This window comes from Bufo bufo, chromosome 7 (genome assembly GCF_905171765.1).
Source record: "Bufo bufo chromosome 7, aBufBuf1.1, whole genome shotgun sequence".
Classification (NCBI taxonomy): Eukaryota; Metazoa; Chordata; class Amphibia; order Anura; family Bufonidae; genus Bufo; species Bufo bufo.
The window spans coordinates 144,447,001-144,470,336 of record NC_053395.1 but is presented as its reverse complement, the minus strand read 5'-3'; the positions used below and the strand labels follow the sequence as shown (position 1 = coordinate 144,470,336).

The following is a 23,336-nucleotide window of genomic DNA, read 5'->3' as shown; positions in this document are numbered from 1 at the left end:
ACTGGTTTCATTATGATATATTGTGCGTGCAAATAAAACAGTAATATGAATAATAGCTTTCTAAGCATAGGAATCCACTCTTGTCTATGCGGGAAGGCTATAGTAAGTAGTGTATATGATATACAGGTGAAACTCGAAAAATTTGAATATTGTGAAAAAGTCCATTTATTTCAGTACTGCAAATTAAAAGGAATTGCATTAAGGCCCCATTCACACGTCCGCAATTCTGTTCCGCATTTTGCGGGACGGAATTGCGGACCCATTCATTTCTATGGGGACAGACTTTGTCCCGCTCGGATCTGGAATTGCGGATCTGCACTTCCGGGTCCGCACTTCCGTTCCGCAAAAATTTAGAACATGTCCTATTCTTGTCCGCAATTTCGGACAAGAAAAGACATTTTCTATATAGTTCTGGCAATGTGCGGATCCACAAAATGCGGAAAGCACATTGCCGGTGTCCGTGTTTTGCGGATCCGCGAATCACATACGGACGTCTGAATGGAGCCTAATGCAGCTTAAAATTAGAGTTTTGTGAAAAGGTTTAATATTCTAGGCTCAAAGTGTCACTCTAATTAGCTAATTAATCCATATCCCCTGAGCAAATTGTGACTTTGGGGTTTCATAAGCCATAATCATCCAAATTATACAAAATAAAGGCCTGAAATATCTCACTTTGCATGTAATGAGTCTATCTCATATGTTAGTTTCATCTTTTAAGTTGCATTACTGAAATAAATGAACTTTGCAAGATATTCTAATTTTTCAAGTTTCACCTGTATACATGCTAGGACACAGCTCTGTTCTCAGCATACTGCTCTAGCGCTGTCAATCAATGGGGCCCCCGGGTGTTAAAAAGGCAGTGCTCAAAGGATTCCTCCCTGCCCCTGATGCTCCAACTTACTCAGGCTACTTTCACATCTGCATTGTTAATTCTGGTTTTGAGATCCTACAGAGGGTCCCAAAAACGGAATTAAACGGATCCGTGCCATTTAATACATCCGGTTATATTAAATCAAATCTGAACAAACCGGATACAGTATGAAAATCATTGTAAGTCAATGGGCACCGAAACTGGTTTTTTCGCAAACAATAAAAAAAAACGGATCTGGAACCATTGACTTACATAGACTTTCATGCCGGATCCAGTTTGTTCCATTTCACAAACCACAATCAGCTGTTTTGTGCAGCCACCAGGGCCAGAAACTATACAATAAGATTCTGTCCACTGTGTAGCGGGTGGGGTACTTCAGCTCAGCTCCCATTCAAGTAAAGCTTATTTCACACTCGCGTTTGGTGCGGATCCGTCATGGATCTGCACAGACAGATCCGTTCATATTATCTTTAACATAGCTAAGACGGATCCGTCTTGAACACCATTAAAAAGTCAATGGCGGACGGATCCATTTTCTATTGTGGCAGATTGTGTCAGAGAAAACGGATCTGTCCCTATTGACTTACATTGTGTGCCAGGACGGATCCATTTGGCTCAGTTTCATCAGACGGACACCAAAACGTGTCCACCTCCAGAGCGGAATGGAGACTGAGCTGATGCATTCTGAGCGGATCCTTTTCCATTCAGAATGCAAACTGATTGTGAAAGCCCATGACAGATCTCACAAACAGAAAGCCAACACAAGTGTGAAAGTAGACTAAATGGGAACTAAACTGTGGTACGCCAGCGCTGTCAACGACACAGTGGATAGAGCCTACTGCCCATGGTATATTTACTGGTGCCAGTGGCTTCCCGAAACAGCTGATCGTAGGGGTGCCGGGTGTCAGACATTGGGGATATTGATGACCTATGCTGAGGAAACATCAAGAGAGTCCAAGTCCTGGGGGAAAAAAAAAACTTTCACAAAAACCTATTATAAAATGTTTTTAAAGGGGTTGTCACTTCAGCAAGTGGCATTTATCATGTATAGGAAGTTAATACAAGGCACTTACTAACATATTGTGATTGTCCATATTTCCTCATTTACTGGCTTGATTCATTTTTCCATCACATTATACACTGCTCGTTCCACGGTTATGACCACCTTGCAATCCAGCAGCCGTGGTCATGCTTGCACACTATAGGACAAGGCATCAGGCTCTCTATTGGCCGGGAGCACATATAAGCTAGTGCTTTTTACTTGCTGAATTAACCATGGAAACAAGCAGTGTACAATATGAAAGGAAAATGAATCAAGCGAGAGGCAATATGGGCAATCTCAATGCATTAGTATGCAACTTCAAGTAGGGCAAGTACAACATTTTCAATAAAAACTGTCTCCAAATGTGCTCCTAGCCTCTAGGTTATTTACTTTATTCAATGCAGATGCAGTCTGGTGTTTCTAGAGGCTCCAAGTTAAACAACGCCATGATAGAGAATACAACAAGCACATCTCCATACCCATACAGAAAACACTGGGGATGTATGTGTATGAACCCCCTGCTTCCAAAATGAACACGGTTCACAATGCATGAATATTGATCTTGTATCATATAAGCCAACGACACCAAATCGAAATATCCCCAATCTACACACTGACGCCAAACCCACACCATGCTGCTGCTCACCTACACAAGTTCTCAATATGGCGCCGCCCAAAAGTTCCACGTGTCTGCAAGCCACGCCCCCTTGCGCCAGTACGCAGCCTTCCTGGACAACGTACTCCCTCATTGGATCACGGACTTACTTCCGGTTTTGTTTGCGGGCTTTCATATTGGCTTAAAATTTCAAAACTGTTTGATTGGCTGCTGTCATTTCACCTGTAATCTGATTGGTCGGACTTGTTTGGCTTGCACGTTCCCTGGTGACAGCCGGCTGGCGGGAAACGAGAGACTGTGCGATCGGTAGCTGGAAAGGCAAGTGAGAGAGCTGGCTTATGGCTATTATACTGCTTAGTAAAGCAAACTAAGAGCTCTTTTATGGACACGTGCTTGATGTTACATAGATGTAGCAGGGTTGTGTGAGTCACTGTACTGATATGTTCTTACATAGATGTAGCAGGGCTGTGTGACTCGCTGTACTGATATGTTCTTACATAGATGTAGCAGGGCTGTGTGAGTCACTGTACTGATATGTTCTTAAAGAGATGTAGCAGGGCTGTGTGAGTGACTGGACTGATATGACTGAGTACAATGAGAATCCACAGATAAAAGCATATGGTATCATAGGAAGTGTGCCATAAGACAGCTCAGCTCTGCTACATCTCCATGTATGTGGTGCACACTTCTAGAAGAAGCCTTGTGTCCCCACATCACGGCACAGGTTTTCTAGTTGTAATGACCCCAGTAGTCGCCATGTGTGTGGCATGAAAGTGATCAGTCCTGAATTGATTGTAAATAGAATAGACAGAGATTGTTCTCAGCGTTATGATAGTGACGTCACATCACACGATCAGCTGCTGCACGTTGTGCTGAAATGGTGTGCTGATGAACAAATTACAGAAATTTTTTTTTTTTCTTTTTATTTAAATATATTCCATCCCTTAAAGGGGTTTCTGGGATTTTAATATTGATGAGCTATCCTCCGGATCGGTCATTAATATCAGATCAGTGGGGATCTGACACCCGTCGCTCCTATGATCAGCTGGTTGATGAGAAGGCCGCAAACCGTGCCAGTGCAGCCTTCCCTTCATTGTTTACAAAATAGCAATTTAAATATTGTGGGTGACCACCTGGAACAAACAGAGGAAGTAGTATGTGGTCAGAGTAAAACTTAACGTTTAATTAGAACAATTAGAAAAATAGGTCCCAAGATGACAGATAACAACAAATTATATGTATACGTTCGGAGCAACACGGCGGTATACCAAACGGATGCAAGAAGTGCCAATATCAGATAAATGATGCTCGGCGGCACCAAATAAGTAACCGGTTGGTCCTACCACACAGATGAGACGCTCCAGAATCAGCAATTGTCCGACAGGTGTTGATTGATGTGCACACCGTAGCTGGCGGCAATTGCGTAACACAGGGTGGTTGGCAGAGCTAGCTGGCCCTAGAATTACCCTAGGAACCTACGCTGGCCTATGTGACCGGATGACGGGAACCCGCCACCAGTCACCAACAGGAACCTCACCCTGGAATTATGCGCCCTAGAAAGCCCTTGCTTACCTGGTCCCTACATGCATGTTTCGCTAGGGGAGATGAGTAACAAGCTCATCAGGGGAAACTTGGGAGCTTGGGCTGGACCTGTGCAGGGTGCACTGACAATAATGTCAATAGTGCGCTCTACACAGACACAAAATACCCCACGATCCAGATATGGATCTAAGTGGGCGAATTAGCTATAGGAGGAAAGGGGGGGGCCAAGATATAGAACCCTCTCTTAACAGCTCACTGAGACGCATGGACTGATGTAGCCTAGGTAGCACTTGAGAGACGCTACCTTTTAAAGTGAAAGCCAGCTTCAAAATGAGGCTTGGCTAAAGACACACCCACCTCAGTCGGAGCGAGCGGTGGACGTCCGCGCATGCGCGGAACGATGCTACGCACAGAGAGAGGAAGGCAGGGTAGCGGACGTTAGTGACTGGAATGACGTCACCACGCCACAACTCGCAGATGCACGCGAGATGACGCGACGGTTGCCTAGCAAACAGGACGCTATTCCCAGGCACCGTCGGACCGCACAGCTCCAGATATGTTGCTGCGCCTTTGATATAGATAAGGTATTAATGGCATGTAGATAAAGTAAATATAAGAATCAAGGCTATGTTGGCAGTATATGAGCACATGCAAGAGGGGCATAAGGGAAATGACATCAGGAGAAGGGACAGGTAGACGAGGACGGAGGGGGAAGGGGAAGGTAGTGGTATATACCCAGATAAGGGGTATAGCAGTGAATATGCATACACAGCTATGAATATGCATAAAGACATATAGAGGCACCATCAAGATACACTATAGGTGACCAATCATTGAGCTATATGAAGCAGCTGAAATTAAGCTGTTCATTAAGCCCCGTGGGTGAGACTGTGCCCAGCGTGAAAATCGCTGGGCACAGTCTCACCCACGGGGCTTAATGAACAGCTTAATTTCAGCTGCTTCATATAGCTCAATGATTGGTCACCTATAGTGTATCTTGATGGTGCCTCTATATGTCTTTATGCATATTCATAGCTGTGTATGCATATTCACTGCTATACCCCTTATCTGGGTATATACCACTACCTTCCCCTTCCCCCTCCGTCCTCGTCTACCTGTCCCTTCTCCTGATGTCATTTCCCTTATGCCCCTCTTGCATGTGCTCATATACTGCCAACATAGCCTTGATTCTTATATTTACTTTATCTACATGCCATTAATACCTTATCTATATCAAAGGCGCAGCAACATATCTGGAGCTGTGCGGTCCGACGGTGCCTGGGAATAGCGTCCTGTTTGCTAGGCAACCGTCGCGTCATCTCGCGTGCATCTGCGAGTTGTGGCGTGGTGACGTCATTCCAGTCACTAACGTCCGCTACCCTGCCTTCCTCTCTCTGTGCGTAGCATCGTTCCGCGCATGCGCGGACGTCCACCGCTCGCTCCGACTGAGGTGGGTGTGTCTTTAGCCAAGCCTCATTTTGAAGCTGGCTTTCACTTTAAAAGGTAGCGTCTCTCAAGTGCTACCTAGGCTACATCAGTCCATGCGTCTCAGTGAGCTGTTAGGAGAGGGTTCTATATCTTGGCCCCCCCCTTTCCTCCTATAGCTAATTCGCCCACTTAGATCCATATCTGGATCGTGGGGTATTTTGTGTCTGTGTAGAGCGCACTATTGACATTATTGTCAGTGCACCCTGCACAGGTCCAGCCCAAGCTCCCAAGTTTCCCCTGATGAGCTTGTTACTCATCTCCCCTAGCGAAACATGCATGTAGGGACCAGGTAAGCAAGGGCTTTCTAGGGCGCATAATTCCAGGGTGAGGTTCCTGTTGGTGACTGGTGGCGGGTTCCCGTCATCCGGTCACATAGGCCAGCGTAGGTTCCTAGGGTAATTCTAGGGCCAGCTAGCTCTGCCAACCACCCTGTGTTACGCAATTGCCGCCAGCTACGGTGTGCACATCAATCAACACCTGTCGGACAATTGCTGATTCTGGAGCGTCTCATCTGTGTGGTAGGACCAACCGGTTACTTATTTGGTGCCGCCGAGCATCATTTATCTGATATTGGCACTTCTTGCATCCGTTTGGTATACCGCCGTGTTGCTCCGAACGTATACATATAATTTGTTGTTATCTGTCATCTTGGGACCTATTTTTCTAATTGTTCTAATTAAACGTTAAGTTTTACTCTGACCACATACTACTTCCTCTTTCCCTTCATTGTTTACCTGCTTGACGTTGCAGCGGTGAGCAGTGTAGTTACAAGCCGTCCCATTCACTTCAGTGGGACGGCTCAGTAGTATACACTTGTATAGGAACGAGCCGTCCCATTGAAGTGATTGGGACAGCTTGTAATTAGATCTGTTCACCGCTGCAATGTCTATGGCGAGCAGGTAAACAATGAAGGGAAGGCAGCACGGAGCACGGACTTCTCTTCAACCAGCTGATCGGCGCAGATGCCGGGTGTGGGATCCCCGCTGATCTGATATTGATGACCTATCCTGAGGATAGCTCATCAATATTAAAGTCCCGGAAAACCTATTTAATTGTCGCTTGAAGGGGTTCTGCACTTTCATTTAACTGATGATCTATCCTCTGGATAGATCATCAGCTTTTGATCGGCCGGGGTCCGACACCCGGGACCCCCACCGATCAGCTGTTTGAGAAGGCGGCAGCGCTCCAGCAGCGCCGCGACCTTCTCGCTGTTTACCGCTGGGCCGCCGGCCCACTGACGTCACGACTAGTATCAACTAGCGTGGGCGCGGCTAAGCTCTATTCAAGTGAACAGAGCTTAGCCGCGCCCACGCTAGTTGATACTAGTCGTGACATCAGTGGGTCGGCGGCCTGGCGGTAAACAGTGAGAAGGCCGCGGCGCTGCTGGAGCGCCGCTGCCTTCTGAAACAGCTGATTGGCGGGGGTCCCGGGTGTCGAACCCCCGCCGATCAGAAGCTGATGATCTATCCAGAGGATAGATCATCCGTTAAATGAAAGTGCAGAACCCCTGTAAGGGTCCAACAACCACTTTAAAATTTCCACTTACGGTATGTGTATGGCCAGCCTAAATGCTGTGGATATCTCTGGGGTGATTTAAAAAAAAAAATTGCATTGGCACTATTATGGGATAAAAATATTCACAATTGGCTTCCTTAAAAACTGCAATATCTGTCTTCTGCAGCCTACGTACATTCTCACACATTGCAGGCTGCTCAGCCCCGTTCCATGTGAAATCCATCAGACAAGCTCTCTGACGGTTCCCTCTGTAGCCCCTCTATCTGCCCTCCTGAATGTAAATCTAAGCGGTTTATAACCAAAATAATTAAATCAGAATTGGAAGAGATATCCGTATTATGAGTGTTCAGGAGAGCAGAAAGGGGGGGCAACAGACCGAGCTGTTAGAGAAGCTCGCCTAACCGACTTCACACTGAACTGGACTGAGCAGCCTGCAGTGTATGGCCCCTTGCAGACGAGCGTTCCTCCCGCAGCGAGTCCGCATTGCAGCACCCGACCCGGTATTGGAAAACACTGGCAACATTATATGAGTGTTATCCAATACATTCCAGAACTGTAAGGGTTACATAGCATCATAAATCAATATAATGCTATGTGAATCCCGCCAGTGCTGGGAGGTCAGGCCGGGAGCTGCGTTGCGGACTCGCTGTGGGAGGAACGCTCGTCTGCAAGGTGCCTATGAGATTACATCCGGGTGCAGAAGACGTACATTATGAAATCATGGAGCACAGCTTGATAAGTGATCTATATTGGATGATATGGACTTTAGTGTTTCTGTTATTGTGCTTTCTTTGTCAGTTGCGGTCATTTTTATATTCTCACTTTTATTTAGATAGAGAGTATTTTAGTCAAACTGTTTCTGTTACAGACTGAGAAATGAGTAATGAAACTAAAAAGGGGAGCAAGAACCTTCAGGTGCAGTTTGTGCCAGATGAAGATGTCTTGGAACATATCATTGATAAAGCAGAAGGTGAGTGACTTATTCCTAGCAGAGTGTGAGTCTTCATGGGACTGCTGGAGATAGCTGGGTGCTGTACTTCGGCAGTCCCATAGAGAATAAATGGAAGGGCAGCATGTGTACTGAACGGCCACACCTAATTCAGGGGGACCCGAGCGATTTCTAAAGGATATATCTTAGGACAACTCCTTTAAAGATGCACATGTGTTTGGTTGTATTTTTTTTTTAAAATCAATTCGTTTTTATTGAAACAATAAATACAGAATATTACACCAAACAATTCGTTGTTTTTTTTTTTTTTTCCTTTCTTGCATTATCCACCATGTGAAATCAGAGTATAACAGTAACCGTACCAATAATGACACACAGTTTAACCAATATCAGTACAAATGTGTATACATGCTAAAACATAGATTTGAAACAAAGGATCATACATATCAAATCCCCCCCCAAATCCCTCCCCCCCCCCTCCTTGCCTAACTCTCCCTTCCCTTATAACTAGTCTTGATTTTGACGAGCCTATATAACCACATGAGTATGAGATAACCATTCACTCCACAATTTTTCAAACTTCTGCGGACATCCTCTCTTCACATACACCCCTTTCTCAAGTATCATCATGTCATTCACCTTCCGTTCAAATTCACTCAGTGGATCAATCTCATGGCAATCAACTTCCTGGCCACATATAGCAACCTCCCAACAGCTACCTTAACCGACTCATTTCCTCCAATCTCAGACACATATCCTAGTGTGTTTGGTTGTATTTAAATAGAGAGCTCGTCTAATGTTTGTATTTAGGGGTTGCAAATTATTTTGACCCATTATTTTTGACAATATTCTTAAAGAGGACCTTTCACCAGTCCTGACATTACCATATAAATAGCTGGCAGGGTAGGGCATACTGATGGCATTTGATATCGCTTATTATTTTTTCTATGTGCTTTTCCTTTCCCCCTGTTCTCGTTTCCCGCCTGGTATGTAAATACCATACCATCAGTACAGGGAGGAGGAGATGGCCGTGTTTCTCAATGGGCATCTCCTTGTCCCTGACTGTAAGCTGCCAAAAGAAATTAATGGGAAGTGCACCGCGCAAGGGTAGACGCTGCTGCCTTCACTTCTATGGGGCTGACAGAAATAGCCAAGCCAGCTCTTTGCTAGTTTCAACAGTCCCATAGAAATGAATTGGGGGTGACCGTCACCACACATACGTAGTCTACTCTCCTTCTCTTTGCGGGCTCCCTTCTAGAGATAGGTGTGGGTCCCAGAGGTGTAGCTATTAAAACAGGAATGTCAGGAGAGGGGACGGGTCCTCTTTAATGATAGAAGGGGATCTAGAACACTGTAACAGAAAAATAAAACTTGTGACACGAGCTGGCTCAGAATTTAGTGGATCTAGTACCAAATCAAATAATTAAATAAAACGTTTACCTGGACTTTTGGCACAAATATTATTCAGTTTAATGGGGGGGCAATCAGGAGGGGTGAGCTGTAAAAGGACAAAGAGCTTCTGCTCGTTATCTCCAGGGAAATTAACAGGAAGCTGTTGGGAGACCATTCTGCCAACAACAAATATCTGCAGATGGTTTACGAAAAACACTTCTCATCTCCTCAGTAGACTCCCCATAGAGTATGACTAATTCACTTAAAGAGACTTGGCAGGCAGACTTTACATTATGTGAAAGCATAATGCTGTGATGCCAGGGTCGGTCTAGAGACAAGATTGCTGGATCAGTTAGAACGATAGGAAATCATATTTTCCTATTCTGCAGGGACAAGCTCCATTCATTAGATAGGTCATGTTACAGTTAATGAATTTGTCTAATGTACATCTCAGTGGTTCTCCTATGCTGTTCTTTGCCACCGTGTCACATCGGGTCATACCTGGTATAATCTCAGCCATCTATTTGCTGTAAAAATAAATGACGGAACTTTCTCCTAAGATGTGACTATCATTTCAGGTGTCAAACTTAGAAACAGCACCACCACCACCACCACCCAGCGAATAAGTAATGTGAAGAGCTTGACCAAGAATCTTACTGAACATCATGGAGATGATGAAACTTTGGAGGTTTGGAAGGAAAAGGATTATGTGGACGTTCTGGGAACAGATGCTGGAGGTATGTTAAGCAGATGACCAGAAGCAGTGATGTCTTAATCTGTTGCTCCATGCCCTTCTGAGATGACACCTTCTTTTTTCCAACTGCAGACCTCTTGGAGGATGGATCTGGAACAGGAGGAAGTGATGTGTATTCTTTCCAGACAGTAAAACGCTCCAACAAGATGGCACTGCTTGGTAATGTCAACTCATTTAGGAACTATATGTATTTTGTGGTCTGTAAAACACAGATGACATCTGTGTTGCATCTGTTTTTTTTTGTGGACCCACTGATTTCCATGGGTCCATGGTCCGCATTTGCGACCAAGAATAGGACATGTTCTTTGTTCTGTGATGTCTTCCATCTGCCTTCCGCATCCGTATTTCTGTTCCACAAAGGATAGAACATGTCCTATTCTTGGCCACAAATCAAGGGGGGATGGATGAAACACGGACATCATCCATATTTTGCAGACTGCAAAATTCATAGTCGTGTGAATGCTCCATTTACACAGAATTTTTTAGCGTTAATAAAACTTTAAAGGGGTATTCCAGGATTTTAAAACTGATGGCCAATAACATCAGATCAGCGGGCAGGGGCGGATTAGGCCATAGACCCTACAGGGAAATTTCCCGGTGGACCTATGCCACAGGGGGCCACCCAAGTCCTCTGTGCAGTAAGTAACGTATCCACTTCCAGCTCTTTTTTTTTTTTTTTTTTTTTTAGAGGCTCTTTAAATAATGAAAGCAGCGACCCACATTTCACTAGTTTGTCCCTCATTAGATTTACTTAATTGCTTCTAATACTTGGTGTAAACAGCAGTTTTTGGCATGCGGTAAGAATACTCTTTCTGGGCCATTATAAAAGAAAATTGCACCGTGAGCAAAAACTAAAGTGGGAGAACTCCATGATTTTTACTGATTCTTGCTTGCATTTCATCCAAAACCTACACTTATTTTTCAGTCTGCAGTGCCTTCTCCAGGATCTGCTGTCAGTGCAAGCCTTTGTTATAGGAAGATCTGGCAGAAGTACAACAGCCAGGATTTTTTCCAGTTGCTTCAGAAATCAATTAAGGACCACTGGAAGATGGGATGTTGTTGCTGGGGGGTTGTGGGCTTTACTATGTAGATCATGGTCAGTTTTCTGGTTCACCTCCAAACCTCTGCTTAAAAGGGTCTTCTAGGATTTAGGATTCAGATAAGCTATATCAGATTGTCGGAAGTCCAACACCCTGCACCCCTGCCGATTAGCTGTTACCTTGTAGCTCCACTCAATGGGAGCAGCTCTAGTTCTGGTGCCAATTTCTGACTTTAGAGCTATGACGTAACAGCTCATGGTCGGGGTGGAGTGTTGGGTCTCGGCGTATGTGATATTGATAGCCTGAGGATAGGCTATCAATACCAAAATCCTGGACAACCCCTTTAATTCTGACCTTTTGCAAGTCAGGTAATCAAATAAAGAAGTTAATTATGTCAGTCTGTAGTTGGTCTTTATTTCACGTTCCCTAGGCCTGCTGATGGGCTACAGGGGTAGTGTGGGAAATGTAACTTCCCTGCAGCTTCCCTATTCTAGCTGATGCATCTCACAGAATTGTATTCTGGAATTTGTTAATACATAAAAGCTTAATAAATAATTTTTATTTGTTGACTTTCTTTCAGCTTCTGAAATGGCTCGAACGCCCGGTAAGACTGTGACGTTCTCCACAAGTGATAGTCCCGAAGAAGCCATTAGTCCACCCGCAAGCAGCAAGAGTACGTTGCTCAATATAAGATGTTTTTTGTGAGAGGAGATGGCTTGCTAGACCGGCCAGCAGATTTCATGAATAAGTAATGTTCTCTGTTTCATTCCACAGAACAGTCCACCAATAAAACTCCCTCGAAGGTCAGTAAGTGGGCTACAATAGCTAAAATATGAATAGATGAGATGAGTATTAACTCCACGTACATGTAGCCATTTCCCAGCGGGGATATGAAAATTCTCCTGGTTTCTCTGAGCAAAACGCTAAACAATTTTAAGTTACAACTAAAGTGCTGAATGCCCATGCAAGAATTTTGTTTGAATAATGTTGCATAGTAATAGTGATTGAAGCATCTAGATATTTTACAGTAGAGGAGTCCTGCAACCTGTGGCTTCTTTTTATTTGCCGTATATGTCAGTTTATGAATATATTGAATATAAGAAAAGACACTAATGTATTGATGTAATTTATGCTGACTGCTGCTTTGATACTTTAGTGTTTTAGGCAGCCATGAATATGTACCGTATAAAGTCTGCTGTGTGTGTGGATATATATATATATATATATATATATATATATATATATATATATATTTATTACTGTGTGTGTGCATATATGACTTCTGTATGAAGTTTGTATGTTCTCCATGGGTTTTCTCTAGTTTCCTAACTACACTTTTATGAGCCCCATTGGGGACAGCGTGATGCTAATGTCTTTAAAGCACTGCGGAATATAGTAGCGCTATATAAGTACATAAAATAAATAGATATAGTATGGTGCAAGTTTTTGCAGGTGTGGAAAAAGTGCTGTAAAGGAAGAATGCTTTATAAAAAATAGAAGTCTTAATAGTTTATTTATCAATTATCAAAATGCAAAGCGAATTAACAAAAGAGAAATCTGAATCGAATCATTATTTGGTGTGAACTTAAAAGGGGTTCTGCACTTTGTTTTAACTGATGATCTATCCTCTGGATAGATCATTAGCTTCTGATCGGCAGGGGTCCGACACCCGGGACCCCCACCGATCAGCTGTTTGAGAAGGCAGTGGCGCTCCAGCAGCGCCGCGGCCTTCTCACTGTTTACCACCGGCCCACTGACGTCACAACTAGTATCAACTAACGTGGGCGGGGCTAAGCATTCAAGTGAACAGAGCTTAGCCCCGCCCATGCTAGTTGATACTAGTCGTGACATCAGTGGGCCGGCAGTAAACAGTGAGAAGGCTGCGCCACTGCTGGAGCGCCGCTGCCTTCTCAAACAGCTGATCGGCGGGGGTCCCGGGTGTCGGACCCCTGCCGATCAGAAGCTGACTATCTACGGTATTCAGAGGATAGATCATCAGTTAAAACAAAGTGCAGAACCCCTTTAAGATAAGTAACATAGTTTATAAGGATGAGAAAAGACATCTGTCCATCCAGTTCGGCCTGTTATCCTGCAAGTTGATCCAGAGGAAAAAAAAAAAAAAAACTGAGGTAGAAGCCAATTTTCCTCACTTTGGGGGGGAAAAATAATTCCTTCCCGACTCCAATCAGGCAATCAATAACTCCCTGGATGAACGACCCCTCTCTAGTAGCTATAGCCTGTAATATTATTACGCTCCAGAAATACATCCAGGCCCCTCTTGAATTCCTTTATTGTACTCACCATCACCACCTCCTCAGGCAGAGAGTTCCATAGTCTCACTGCTCTTACCGTAAAGAATCCTCTTCTATGTCATCAATATCTGTAACCTTGAAAACCCCCTTAATTATTATAGTATTAACCACCTCAGCCCCCAGTGCTTAAACACCCTGAAAGACCAGGCCACTTTTTACACTTCTGACCTACACTACTTTCACCGTTTATTGCTCGGTCATGCAACTTACCACCCAAATGAATTTTACCTCCTTTTCTTCTCACTAATAGAGCTTTCATTTGGTGGTATTTCATTGCTGCTGACATTTTTACTTTTTTTGTTATTAATCGAAATTTAACGATTTTTTTGCAAAAAAATGACATTTTTCACTTTCAGTAGTAAAATTTTGCAAAAAAAACGACATCCATATAGAAATTTTGCTCTAAATTTATAGTTCTACATGTCTTTGATAAAAAAAAAATGTTTGGGTAAAAAAAAAATGGTTTGGGTAAAAGTTATAGCGTTTACAAACTATGGTACAAAAATGTGAATTTCCGCTTTTTGAAGCAGCTCTGACTTTCTGAGCACCTGTCATGTTTCCTGAGGTTCTACAATGCCCAGACAGTACAAACACCCCACAAATGACCCCATTTCTGAAAGTACACACCCTAAGGTATTCGCTGATGGGCATAGTGAGTTCATAGAACTTTTTATTTTTTGTCACAAGTTAGCGGAAAATTATGATTTTTTTTTTTTTTTTTTTTTCTTACAAAGTCTCATATTCCACTAACTTGTGACAAAAAATAAAAAGTTCTATGAACTCACTATGCCCATCAGCGAATACCTTGGGGTCTCTTCTTTCCAAAATGGGGTCACTTGTGGGGTAGTTATACTGCCCTGGCATTCTAGGGGCCCAAATGTGTGGTAAGGAGTTTGAAATCAAATTCTGTAAAAAATGACCTGTGAAATCCGAAAGGTGCTCTTTGGAATATGGGCCCCTTTGCCCACCTAGGCTGCAAAAAAGTGTCAAACATCTGGTATCTCCGTACTCAGGAGAAGGTGGGGAATGTGTTTTGGGGTGTCATTTTATATATACCCATGCTGGGTGAGAGAAATATCTTGGCAAAAGACAACTTTTCCCATTTTTTTATACAAAGTTGTCATTTGACCAAGATATTTATCTCACCCAGCATGGGTATATGTAAAAAGACACCCCAAAACACATTCCTCAACTTCTCCTGAGTACGGGGATACCAGATGTGTGACACTTTTTTGCAGCCTAGGTGGGCAAAGGGGCCCATATTCCAAAGAGCACCTTTCGGATTTCACTCCTCATTTTTTCCTGAATTTGATTTCAAACTCCTTACCACACATTTGGGCCCCTAGAATACCAGGGCAGTATAACTACCCCACAAGTGACCCCATTTTGGAAAGAAGACACCCCAAGGTATTCCGTGAGGGGCATGGCGAGTACCTAGAATTTTTTATTTTTTGTCACAAGTTAGTGGAAAATGATGATTTTTTTTTTTTTTTTTTTTTCATACAAAGTCTCATATTCCACAAACTTGTGACAAAAAATAAAAACTTCCATGAACTCACTATGCCCATCAGCGAATACCTTGGGGTCTCTTCTTTCCAAAATGGGGTCACTTGTGGGGTAGTTATACTGCCCTGGCATTCTAGGGGCCCAAATGTGTGGTAAGTAGGTAAATGACCTGTGAAATCCGAAAGGTGCTCTTTGGAATGTGGGCCCCTTTGCCCACCTAGGCTGCAAAAAAGTGTCACACATCTGGTATCTCTGTATTCAGGAGAAGTTGAGGAATGTGTTTTGGGGTGTCTTTTTACATATACCCATGCTGGGTGAGATAAATATCTTGGTCAAATGCCAACTTTGTATAAAAAAATGGGAAAAGTTGTCTTTTGCCAAGATATTTCTCTCACCCAGCATGGGTATATGTAAAATGACACCCCAAAACACATTCCCCAACTTCTCCCGATTACGGAGATACCAGATGTGTGACACTTTTTTGCAGCCTAGGTGGGCAAAGGGGCCCATATTCAAAAGAGCACCTTTCGGATTTCACAGGTCATTTTTTACAGAATTTGATTTCAAACTCCTTACCACACATTTGGGCCCCTAGAATGCCAGGGCAGTATAACTACCCCACAAGTGACCCCATTTTGGAAAGAAGAGACCCCAAGGTATTCGCTGATGGGCATAGTGAGTTCATGGAACTTTTTATTTTTTGTCACAAGTTAGTGGAATATGAGACTTTGTATGAAAAAAAAAAAAAAAAAAAAAATAAGCATTTTCCACTAACTTGTGACAAAAAATAAAAAATTCTAGGAACTCGCCATGCCCCTCACGGAATACCTTGGGGTGTCTTCTTTCCAAAATGGGGTCACTTGTGGGGTAGTTATACTGCCCTGGCATTTTCCAGGGGCCCTAATGTGTGGTAAGTAGGTAAATGACCTGTGAAATCCTAAAGGTGCTCTTTGGAATATGGGCCCCTTTGCCCACCTAGGCTGCAAAAAAGTGTCACACATGTGGTATCGCCGTATTCAGGAGAAGTTGGGGAATGTGTTTTGGGGTGTCATTTTACATATACCCATGCTGGGTGAGAGAAATATCTTGGCAAAAGACAACTAGACAACTTTTCCCATTTTTTTATACAAAGTTGGCATTTGACCAAGATATTTCTCTCACCCAGCATGGGTATATGTAAAATGACACCCCAAAACACATTCCCCAACTTCTCCTGAGTACGGCGATACCAGATGTGTGACACTTTTTTTGCAGCCTAGATGCGCAAAGGTGCCCAAATTCCTTTTAGGAGGGCATTTTTAGACATTTGGATACCAGACTTCTTCTCACGCTTTGGGGCCCCTAGAATGCCAGAGCAGTATAAATACCCCACATGTGACCCCATTTTGGAAAGAAGACACCCCAAGGTATTCAATGAGGGGCATGGCGAGTTCATAGAAATTTTTTTTTTTGGCACAAGTTAGCGGAAATTGATATTTTTAATTTTTTTCTCACAAAGTCTCCCGTTCCGCTAACTTGGGACAAAAAATTCAATCTTTCATGGACTCAATATGCCCCTCACGGAATACCTGGGGGTGTCTTCTTTCCGAAATGGGGTCACATGTGGGGTATTTATACTGCCCTGGCATTCTAGGGGCCCTAAAGCGTGAGAAGAAGTCTGGAATATAAATGTCTAAAAAATTTTACGCATTTGGATTCCGTGAGGGGTATGGTGAGTTCATGTGAGATTTTATTTTTTGACACAAGTTAGTGGAATATGAGACTTTGTAAGAAAAAAAAAAAAAAAATTCTGCTAACTTGGGCCAAAAAAATATCTGAATGGAGCCTTACAGAGGGGGGGGGGGGGGGGGATCAATGACAGGGGGGGTGATCAATGACAGGGGGGGTGATCAATGACAGGGGGGGTGATCAATGACAGGGGGGTTGATCAATGACAGGGGGGTGATCAGGGAGTCTATATGGGGTGATCACCACAGTCATTGATCACGCCCCTGTAAGGCTTCATTCAGACGTCCGGATGCGTTTTGCGGATCCGATCCATCTATCAGTGCATCCGTAAAAATCATGCGGACATCTGAATGGAGCTTTACAGGGGGGTAATCAATGACAGGGGGGTGATCAGGGAGTCTATATGGGGTGATCACCACAGTCATTGATCATGCCCCTGTAAGGCTTCATTCAGACGTCCGGATGCGTTTTGCGGATCGGATCCATCTATCAGTGCATCCGTAAAAATCATGCGGACATCTGAATGGAGCTTTACAGGGGGGTGATCAATGACAGGGGGGTGATCAGGGAGTCTATATGGGGTGATCACCACAGTCATTGATCATGCCCCTGTAAGGCTTCATTCAGACGTCCGGATGCGTTTTGCGGATCGGATCCATCTATCAGTGCATCCGTAAAAATCATGCGGACATCTGAATGGAGCCTTACAGGGGGGTGATCAATGACAGGGGGGTGATCAGGGAGTCTATATGGGGTGATCACCACAGTCATTGATCATGCCCCTGTAAGGCTTCATTCAGACGTCCGGATGCGTTTTGCGGATCGGATCCATCTATCAGTGCATCCGTAAAAATCATGCGGACATCTGAATGGAGCTTTACAGGGGGGTGATCAGGGAGTCTATATGGGGTGATCACCACAGTCATTGATCATGCCCCTGTAAGGCTTCATTCAGACGTCCGGATGCGTTTTGAGGATCGGATCCATCTATCAGTGCATCCGTAAAAATCATGCGGACGTCTGAATGGAGCTTTACAGGGGGTTGATCAATGACAGGGGTGTAATCAATGACAGGGGGGGTGATCAGGGAGTCTATATGGGGTGATAACCACAGTCATTGATCACGCCCCTGTAAGGCTTCATTCAGACGTCCGGATGCGTTTTGCGGATCTGATCCATCCATCAGTGGATCCGTAAAAATCATGCGGACATCTGAATGGAGCTTTACAGGGGGGTAATCAATGACAGGGGGGTGATCAATGACAGGGGGGTGATCAGGGAGTCTATATGGGGTGATCAGGGGTGATCAGGGGCTAATAAGGGGTTAATAAGTGACGGGGGGGGGGTGTAGTGTAGTGTAGTGGTGCTTGGTGGGACTTTACTGAGCTACCTGTGTCCTCTGGTGGTCGATCCAAACAAATGGGACCACCAGAGGACCAGGTAGCAGGTATATTAGACGCTGTTATCAAAACAGCGTCTAATATACCTGTTAGGGGTTAAAAAAAACACATCTCCAGCCTGCCAGCGAACGATCGCCGCTGGCAGGCTGGAGATCAACTCTCTTACCTTCCGTTCCTGTGAGCGCGCGCGCCTGTGTGCGCGCGTTCACAGGAAATCTCGCCCATCGCGAGATGACGCATATATGCGTGACTCTGCGCAGGGCTGCCACCTCCGGAACGCGATCCTGCGTTAGGCGGTCCGGAGGTGGTTAAAGAGTGCCTGCAGCATGGCTCACTTATTGTTTCTGCAGTTTGGTATTATTAATTTCATTATATTATTATATTTGTTAAGGGAAGGAAACCGGAATTCATTTCTACTACTCCCCACAGACTGAGGAAGAGGCTATCAGGTAGAGTATCTGTTGATTTATTGTCAGATATTACAGAAAGACCTAGATAAAAGCTGCAGGTGCAAGAACATGGCAAATAAATTTTAATGTTGCTAAATGTAAAGTAATGCACCCAGACCACTCATATGGCTGCATACACATATTTGCGGCCCCTGTGTGGTTGGACAGAAACGCAGCTGATTGTGCGATCAACTGTGTTTCTGACCGGAGCACAGCATAGCGCTGTATTAAAGGTCCAGCTCCTGGGCGCTGGCAGGAGTAGTTTGGGTCCCCCAATGTCAATGACAGCCAGGGACCTGAGGAGAAGACAGAAGTGGTTTATTACTAATTCTGGGTGCACAGCGCTCGGTAAGTGTATGCAGTGAATACAGGAAGCAGCTACTCCACATCCTCTATTGGATCTGGCAATCACATGGTCGCCGTGTGTCTATCGGACACAACAGAGCTGTAGGGTTTCCAGAAAATGAGTGCTTTTCCGGCTAGTAAGGGAAGGTGCTTATTGCAGGGCACCAGTCACACAGATATAACCTATGACAGGGGATGGAGGCAGTAACAACCAGTTGTCATCCTCTGCAGAGAAGGAAGGCGACCATTTATGAATAGGAGGCAGGATAGAAGGAAATGTCGCCACTTAAGCCCCTATTACACTGCACAATTTTTGGGCCAATTACTAGGAACAAGTCTTCATAGGAGCACTCTTTCCTGAAAACTGGCATGTATAATTGTGCTGCCAATCATCTGATAAATGAGCAATCATTCTATAGAATGAAAGATGTATGATTATCGTCAGCACATCTCCCTGTGTAATCATGGATGTGCCACCCATAATCAATAGAACTGAATGAGGGAGGAATGACTGTGGTAGTGATCATTCCTTCCCCTTTAGTTTGCATTGACCTGCGTAATAGACCGATGCAAACAACCGCCGATCAACTTTATTTTTTTTTTTGGGCACTTCAGACCAAAAAATGTTCTGCACCCCTGCTATAAAGGGTATAGGAGAGCTAGAAATGATTTTGAGGCAGGTAACCAGATTACTAAAGGGGATGGAAGGTCTCTCTAACAGTTCTAGTCGCTGTTATTGTAACGCAACAAAAACTCATTACAGTAATCCAACAATTTGTGTTAAAGTGACAAATCCTGTTGCTGATGTGAAGATACCGCTAGCTACATCTGTAGAATGAGAAAAATAAATAATTGGACTTGTTCAGCTTGTGAAAAAGGCTCCTTAGAGGTGATCTCATATTCATCTACAAATGCATGTGTGGTCACTACAAAGAACTGGTACATGGCTTATTAATTCCAAGGACTTAGGACCAGGAGACATTTATTACATGTATAGGAAATGCGAGTTAGACATCCATACAGGAAAGGATTCTATACAGTTCGAGCAATCGAATTATGGAATGCCCTAAGGTAAGGTAGTAATGGCAGATACTATGTCAGCATTGGAAAAAAGGCTAGATGCTTATCTAGTAGCAAACAATATTGAGGGTTATCATTAATGTTGTATAATCAATCGAGAAAGGTTGAACGTAATGGACCAATGTCTTTTATAAACCTATGTAACTATATAAAAGGATCTGCATTTTATACCTCCAGCACCGGATCTAAGATCTGACAGCGAGAGCGACTACTCTGCCTCTAACTCTGATGATGATATGGACGATAGGCCAGCTACAGCTAAAACACCAAGTAAATCGTCACAGATGCCGAGTGAACCTTCTCAGACCCCTGGTAAAACACCATCCAAAAGAGGGAAGAAAAAAGTAAGAGTCTCACCTAGCTAGATGTAAAAAAAATCTGTATATGTATTTATTGAAAATCCTTTTTTTTTCAACCAACTTGGGTGCCATTACAGGTCCAAAAGAGGTTGTTACCCAGCTTTCCCGGACTCCGGAGCGTCAAATTGTTTTGTGCTGTTGGCACAGATATAATGCCTAGATTGATAGACTACAGTGACTTGAATGTCTGTCTTCTTTTTTTGTCCTTAGCAGAGCAATTTGGTAGAAGAGTACTTTGAAGCCCACAGCAGTTCCAAGGTCTTGACATCAGACAGAACATTACAAAAGTTACAAACGCCAAAGTTAGACCAGGTATGAAGCAGACAGTCAGCATTTTCCAAAAATGGATGGTCTAAAATGACAAAATGCCCTAGATGCAGTATTTGTCATAAATCATGTGACTAGTGGCAGATTTATCAAAGCAATTCCATGGCTGGAGTATTAGGTTTAGTGAATAAATACCTTTCTCGCTGGTATCATTGGGGGACACAGGACCGTGGGTATAGCTTGCTGCTGCCACTAGGAGGCGACACTAGGCTGAAAAAAAGACTTAGCTCCTCCCCTGCAGGCTATACCCCCCTCCAGCCTGGAGAGAGCATGTCAGTTTTTAGCTTAGTGTCGTAGGAGGCAGACCTCCCTGCTTTATGCAGGGCGGCTTTCTTATTTGATTCTTTTTTTATTTTATATTTTTCCTTTTAGGTTGGGAAACAGAGTTGCTCAGCCTCTCCGTTATCCCAAGGAGCAAGACCGGTGAGAAAATCCACCGCATACCTCCCCACAGAAGATAAAGGAGGACCAGGGCAGCCTCGCTCCCCTGCTCCCGCCAGCCAAGGGGTCACCTAGGTCCACCAAAGAAGAAGACCCTCCCGCCATGCCAGTCTCCTGCCACTCCGGCGCCAGCAACTGAGGAGGTGACCCTGCTGGAAAAGCTGACCTGCCGGTCCGCTACGGAGGGTGAAGAGAAGAGGAGGAAGATGGGGTGAGTACACGGGACTAGGTAAGTAGGTTAACCCTCTCCCTGCCCCCTCCCCCCTCTTTGGACGAATACCGGCTCCCTTTTCTCTCTCTTCACCCCCACTCCCACTTTATCTTGGCAGACGCCGGGCTCCAGCTTTTGTGCCCAGGATTTCTGATGGCATCCCTCCACTACCCCTCACGGCGCATAGGGGGTTAATGGCCACGTCCCACACTGCCGGGCACAGCGGGTGGGCGGCTGTTCGCGCTGCTGCAGCCCAGACCTTGCGGCCACCGTTATGCAGGGAGGGGAGCGGAGGCACTGGTATCCACCCCTCTAGGCAGCAGGCGCCGCTCCGGAAGGGTTAAAGCAGTCACAGGTAGACCGGACACTGGCTTCACTTTGCCCTACCTCCCTTCGGTTTCCGGTCCCAGCGTCTCTGAATCGCTCTGTACTCCGGCCGGCAGAATCCTTCCCGCCTGCCCCCCCTTCCCCAGTACCTCGCTGAGTCCCGCTCCCGGTCCTCCAGGATGTTAACCCTTAATGACCAGCCACTGCATTTAGGCTGGCACATGATTATCCTGTCTGCAGTGCAAGGGATTCTATTACTGGTCATTTTAACCCCTCCCTGCCTCTTGACCACTTAAGGCTGAGCATCCATTTTAAATTGAATAAATAAAAATAATGCGCAGAGAGTGAGAAAAAGAACGCAATCGGCTATGCTATCATAAATAAATATAATGTACACTAAGTGCATCCCGGATAGGGGAGTACCTCTGTGTTTTCCCAATCCACCATTATGAGTTGTTGATTGATGAGCACCAACTGCGCAGGTCCTTCCCACTCACCCTCCAGTGTGGTTGATATCCTCCGTCTGCGCACTACAGTGGAGCATCTCCGGTCATTCCCAATCACCCTCCTGGGTCGCTTGGTTGATAGCTGTGCCTGCGCAATCCAATGGAGGACCTCCGGACCTTCCCAATCACCCCCTGGGTTGCTTGGTTAATAAGCACTACCTGCGCACTCCAGTGGAGCATCTCCGGACCTTCCCACTCGCCCTCCGGGGTCGTTTGGTTGATAAAGCACCGCCTGCTCAGTCCAATGGAGGATCTCCGTACCTTCCCAATCCACCCTCTGGGATAGTTTGGTTGATAAGACACTGCCTATGCAGTCCGGTAAGTTATCCTCTGGAAGTTCCCATTCCACCCCCCGGGTAGTTTGGTCGATAAATCCCACCAGGACAGTCTGCGGCTGCCATGGACAAGACTCTGAGAGTAAAGATTGCACACAAGCGGACCAGAGCAGGATGTATTCCTCCTTGGTCACTCCTGCACCCCCAACCTTCCTCCCAGGGGTCACGCTCAGACACACCCTTCCTCTCTGGGAAGGTTCCGTCTGAGGGGGTGGGGGGATCACTGATTCGGACTCTGTCATTACCCAGCGCAATCTTCCCAGTTTGCGTTCACGGTAGGCAGCAGTATTGTCGTATGCATTACTCCCTTCCTTAGGCAGAGTTTTTGCACTATTTCTGGATATGGTACTTGCCTTAGACATTACCTCCTTCCATAGGTGGACTAACGGCACTAGCGCTGACTTCAGCGGTAGGCGTTCCCCCTTCTGTTGGTGGCGGAATTGCAGTTCCACGGGTACCAGACTTACCGTATGCATTAGCCTCTTCCATAGGTGGCGTTAGGGCACAGTGTTCCCGTATGCATTACCCCTCTCTAGGTGGAGTAATTGCACTCTCTCCGGGTACTAGACTCGCGATATGCATTACCCCTTTCCTTAAGTGGCATAATCTCTCTGCCACTGGATTCCGTTCCTGCAGCATGCATCACTCTTTTCCTTAGGAGGGGTGCTTACACTTCCTCGAGATACAGTTCTTGCAGTATGCGTTGTTCCCCCTTTTGGGCGGAATTGTTGCACTACCACTGAGGCAGTGCTCGACGTAGGCATTGTCAAACCCCATTGATGGGGTACTTCCTGTACCGTT

General features: G+C 44.9%; 2 protein-coding genes across 5 annotated transcripts in view; one reads left to right on the top strand and one right to left on the bottom strand.

Moving 5' to 3' along the window:
* LOC121008346 (queuosine salvage protein-like) overlaps positions 1–2,641 on the bottom strand; it is a 99,905-nt gene extending 97,264 nt beyond the window's left edge. Inside the window, exon 1 of one of the 2 annotated variants that reach the window (XM_040440814.1) lies at positions 2,560–2,641. The gene's annotated coding sequence lies outside the window, so the exon portion shown is untranslated. The remainder of the gene's footprint in view (positions 1–2,559) is intronic. The other variant, XM_040440815.1, reaches the window with a different exon arrangement.
* A 124-nt stretch (positions 2,642–2,765) lies between these two features.
* LOC121007797 (origin recognition complex subunit 2-like) overlaps positions 2,766–23,336 on the top strand; it is a 148,294-nt gene continuing 127,723 nt past the window's right edge. Inside the window, exons 1-9 of one of the 3 annotated variants that reach the window (XM_040440011.1) lie at positions 2,766–2,847; positions 7,943–8,044; positions 9,994–10,152; positions 10,242–10,328; positions 11,790–11,882; positions 11,984–12,012; positions 18,547–18,604; positions 20,207–20,373; positions 20,602–20,700. In XM_040440011.1, coding sequence (XP_040295945.1) covers positions 7,951–8,044; positions 9,994–10,152; positions 10,242–10,328; positions 11,790–11,882; positions 11,984–12,012; positions 18,547–18,604; positions 20,207–20,373; positions 20,602–20,700 — 786 coding nt within the window. In that variant the 5' untranslated portion in view covers positions 2,766–2,847; positions 7,943–7,950. Of the gene's footprint in view, positions 2,848–7,942; positions 8,045–9,993; positions 10,153–10,241; positions 10,329–11,789; positions 11,883–11,983; positions 12,013–18,546; positions 18,605–20,206; positions 20,380–20,598; positions 20,701–23,336 lie in introns of all 3 variants that reach the window. The other 2 variants (XM_040440008.1, XM_040440009.1) reach the window with 2 other exon arrangements.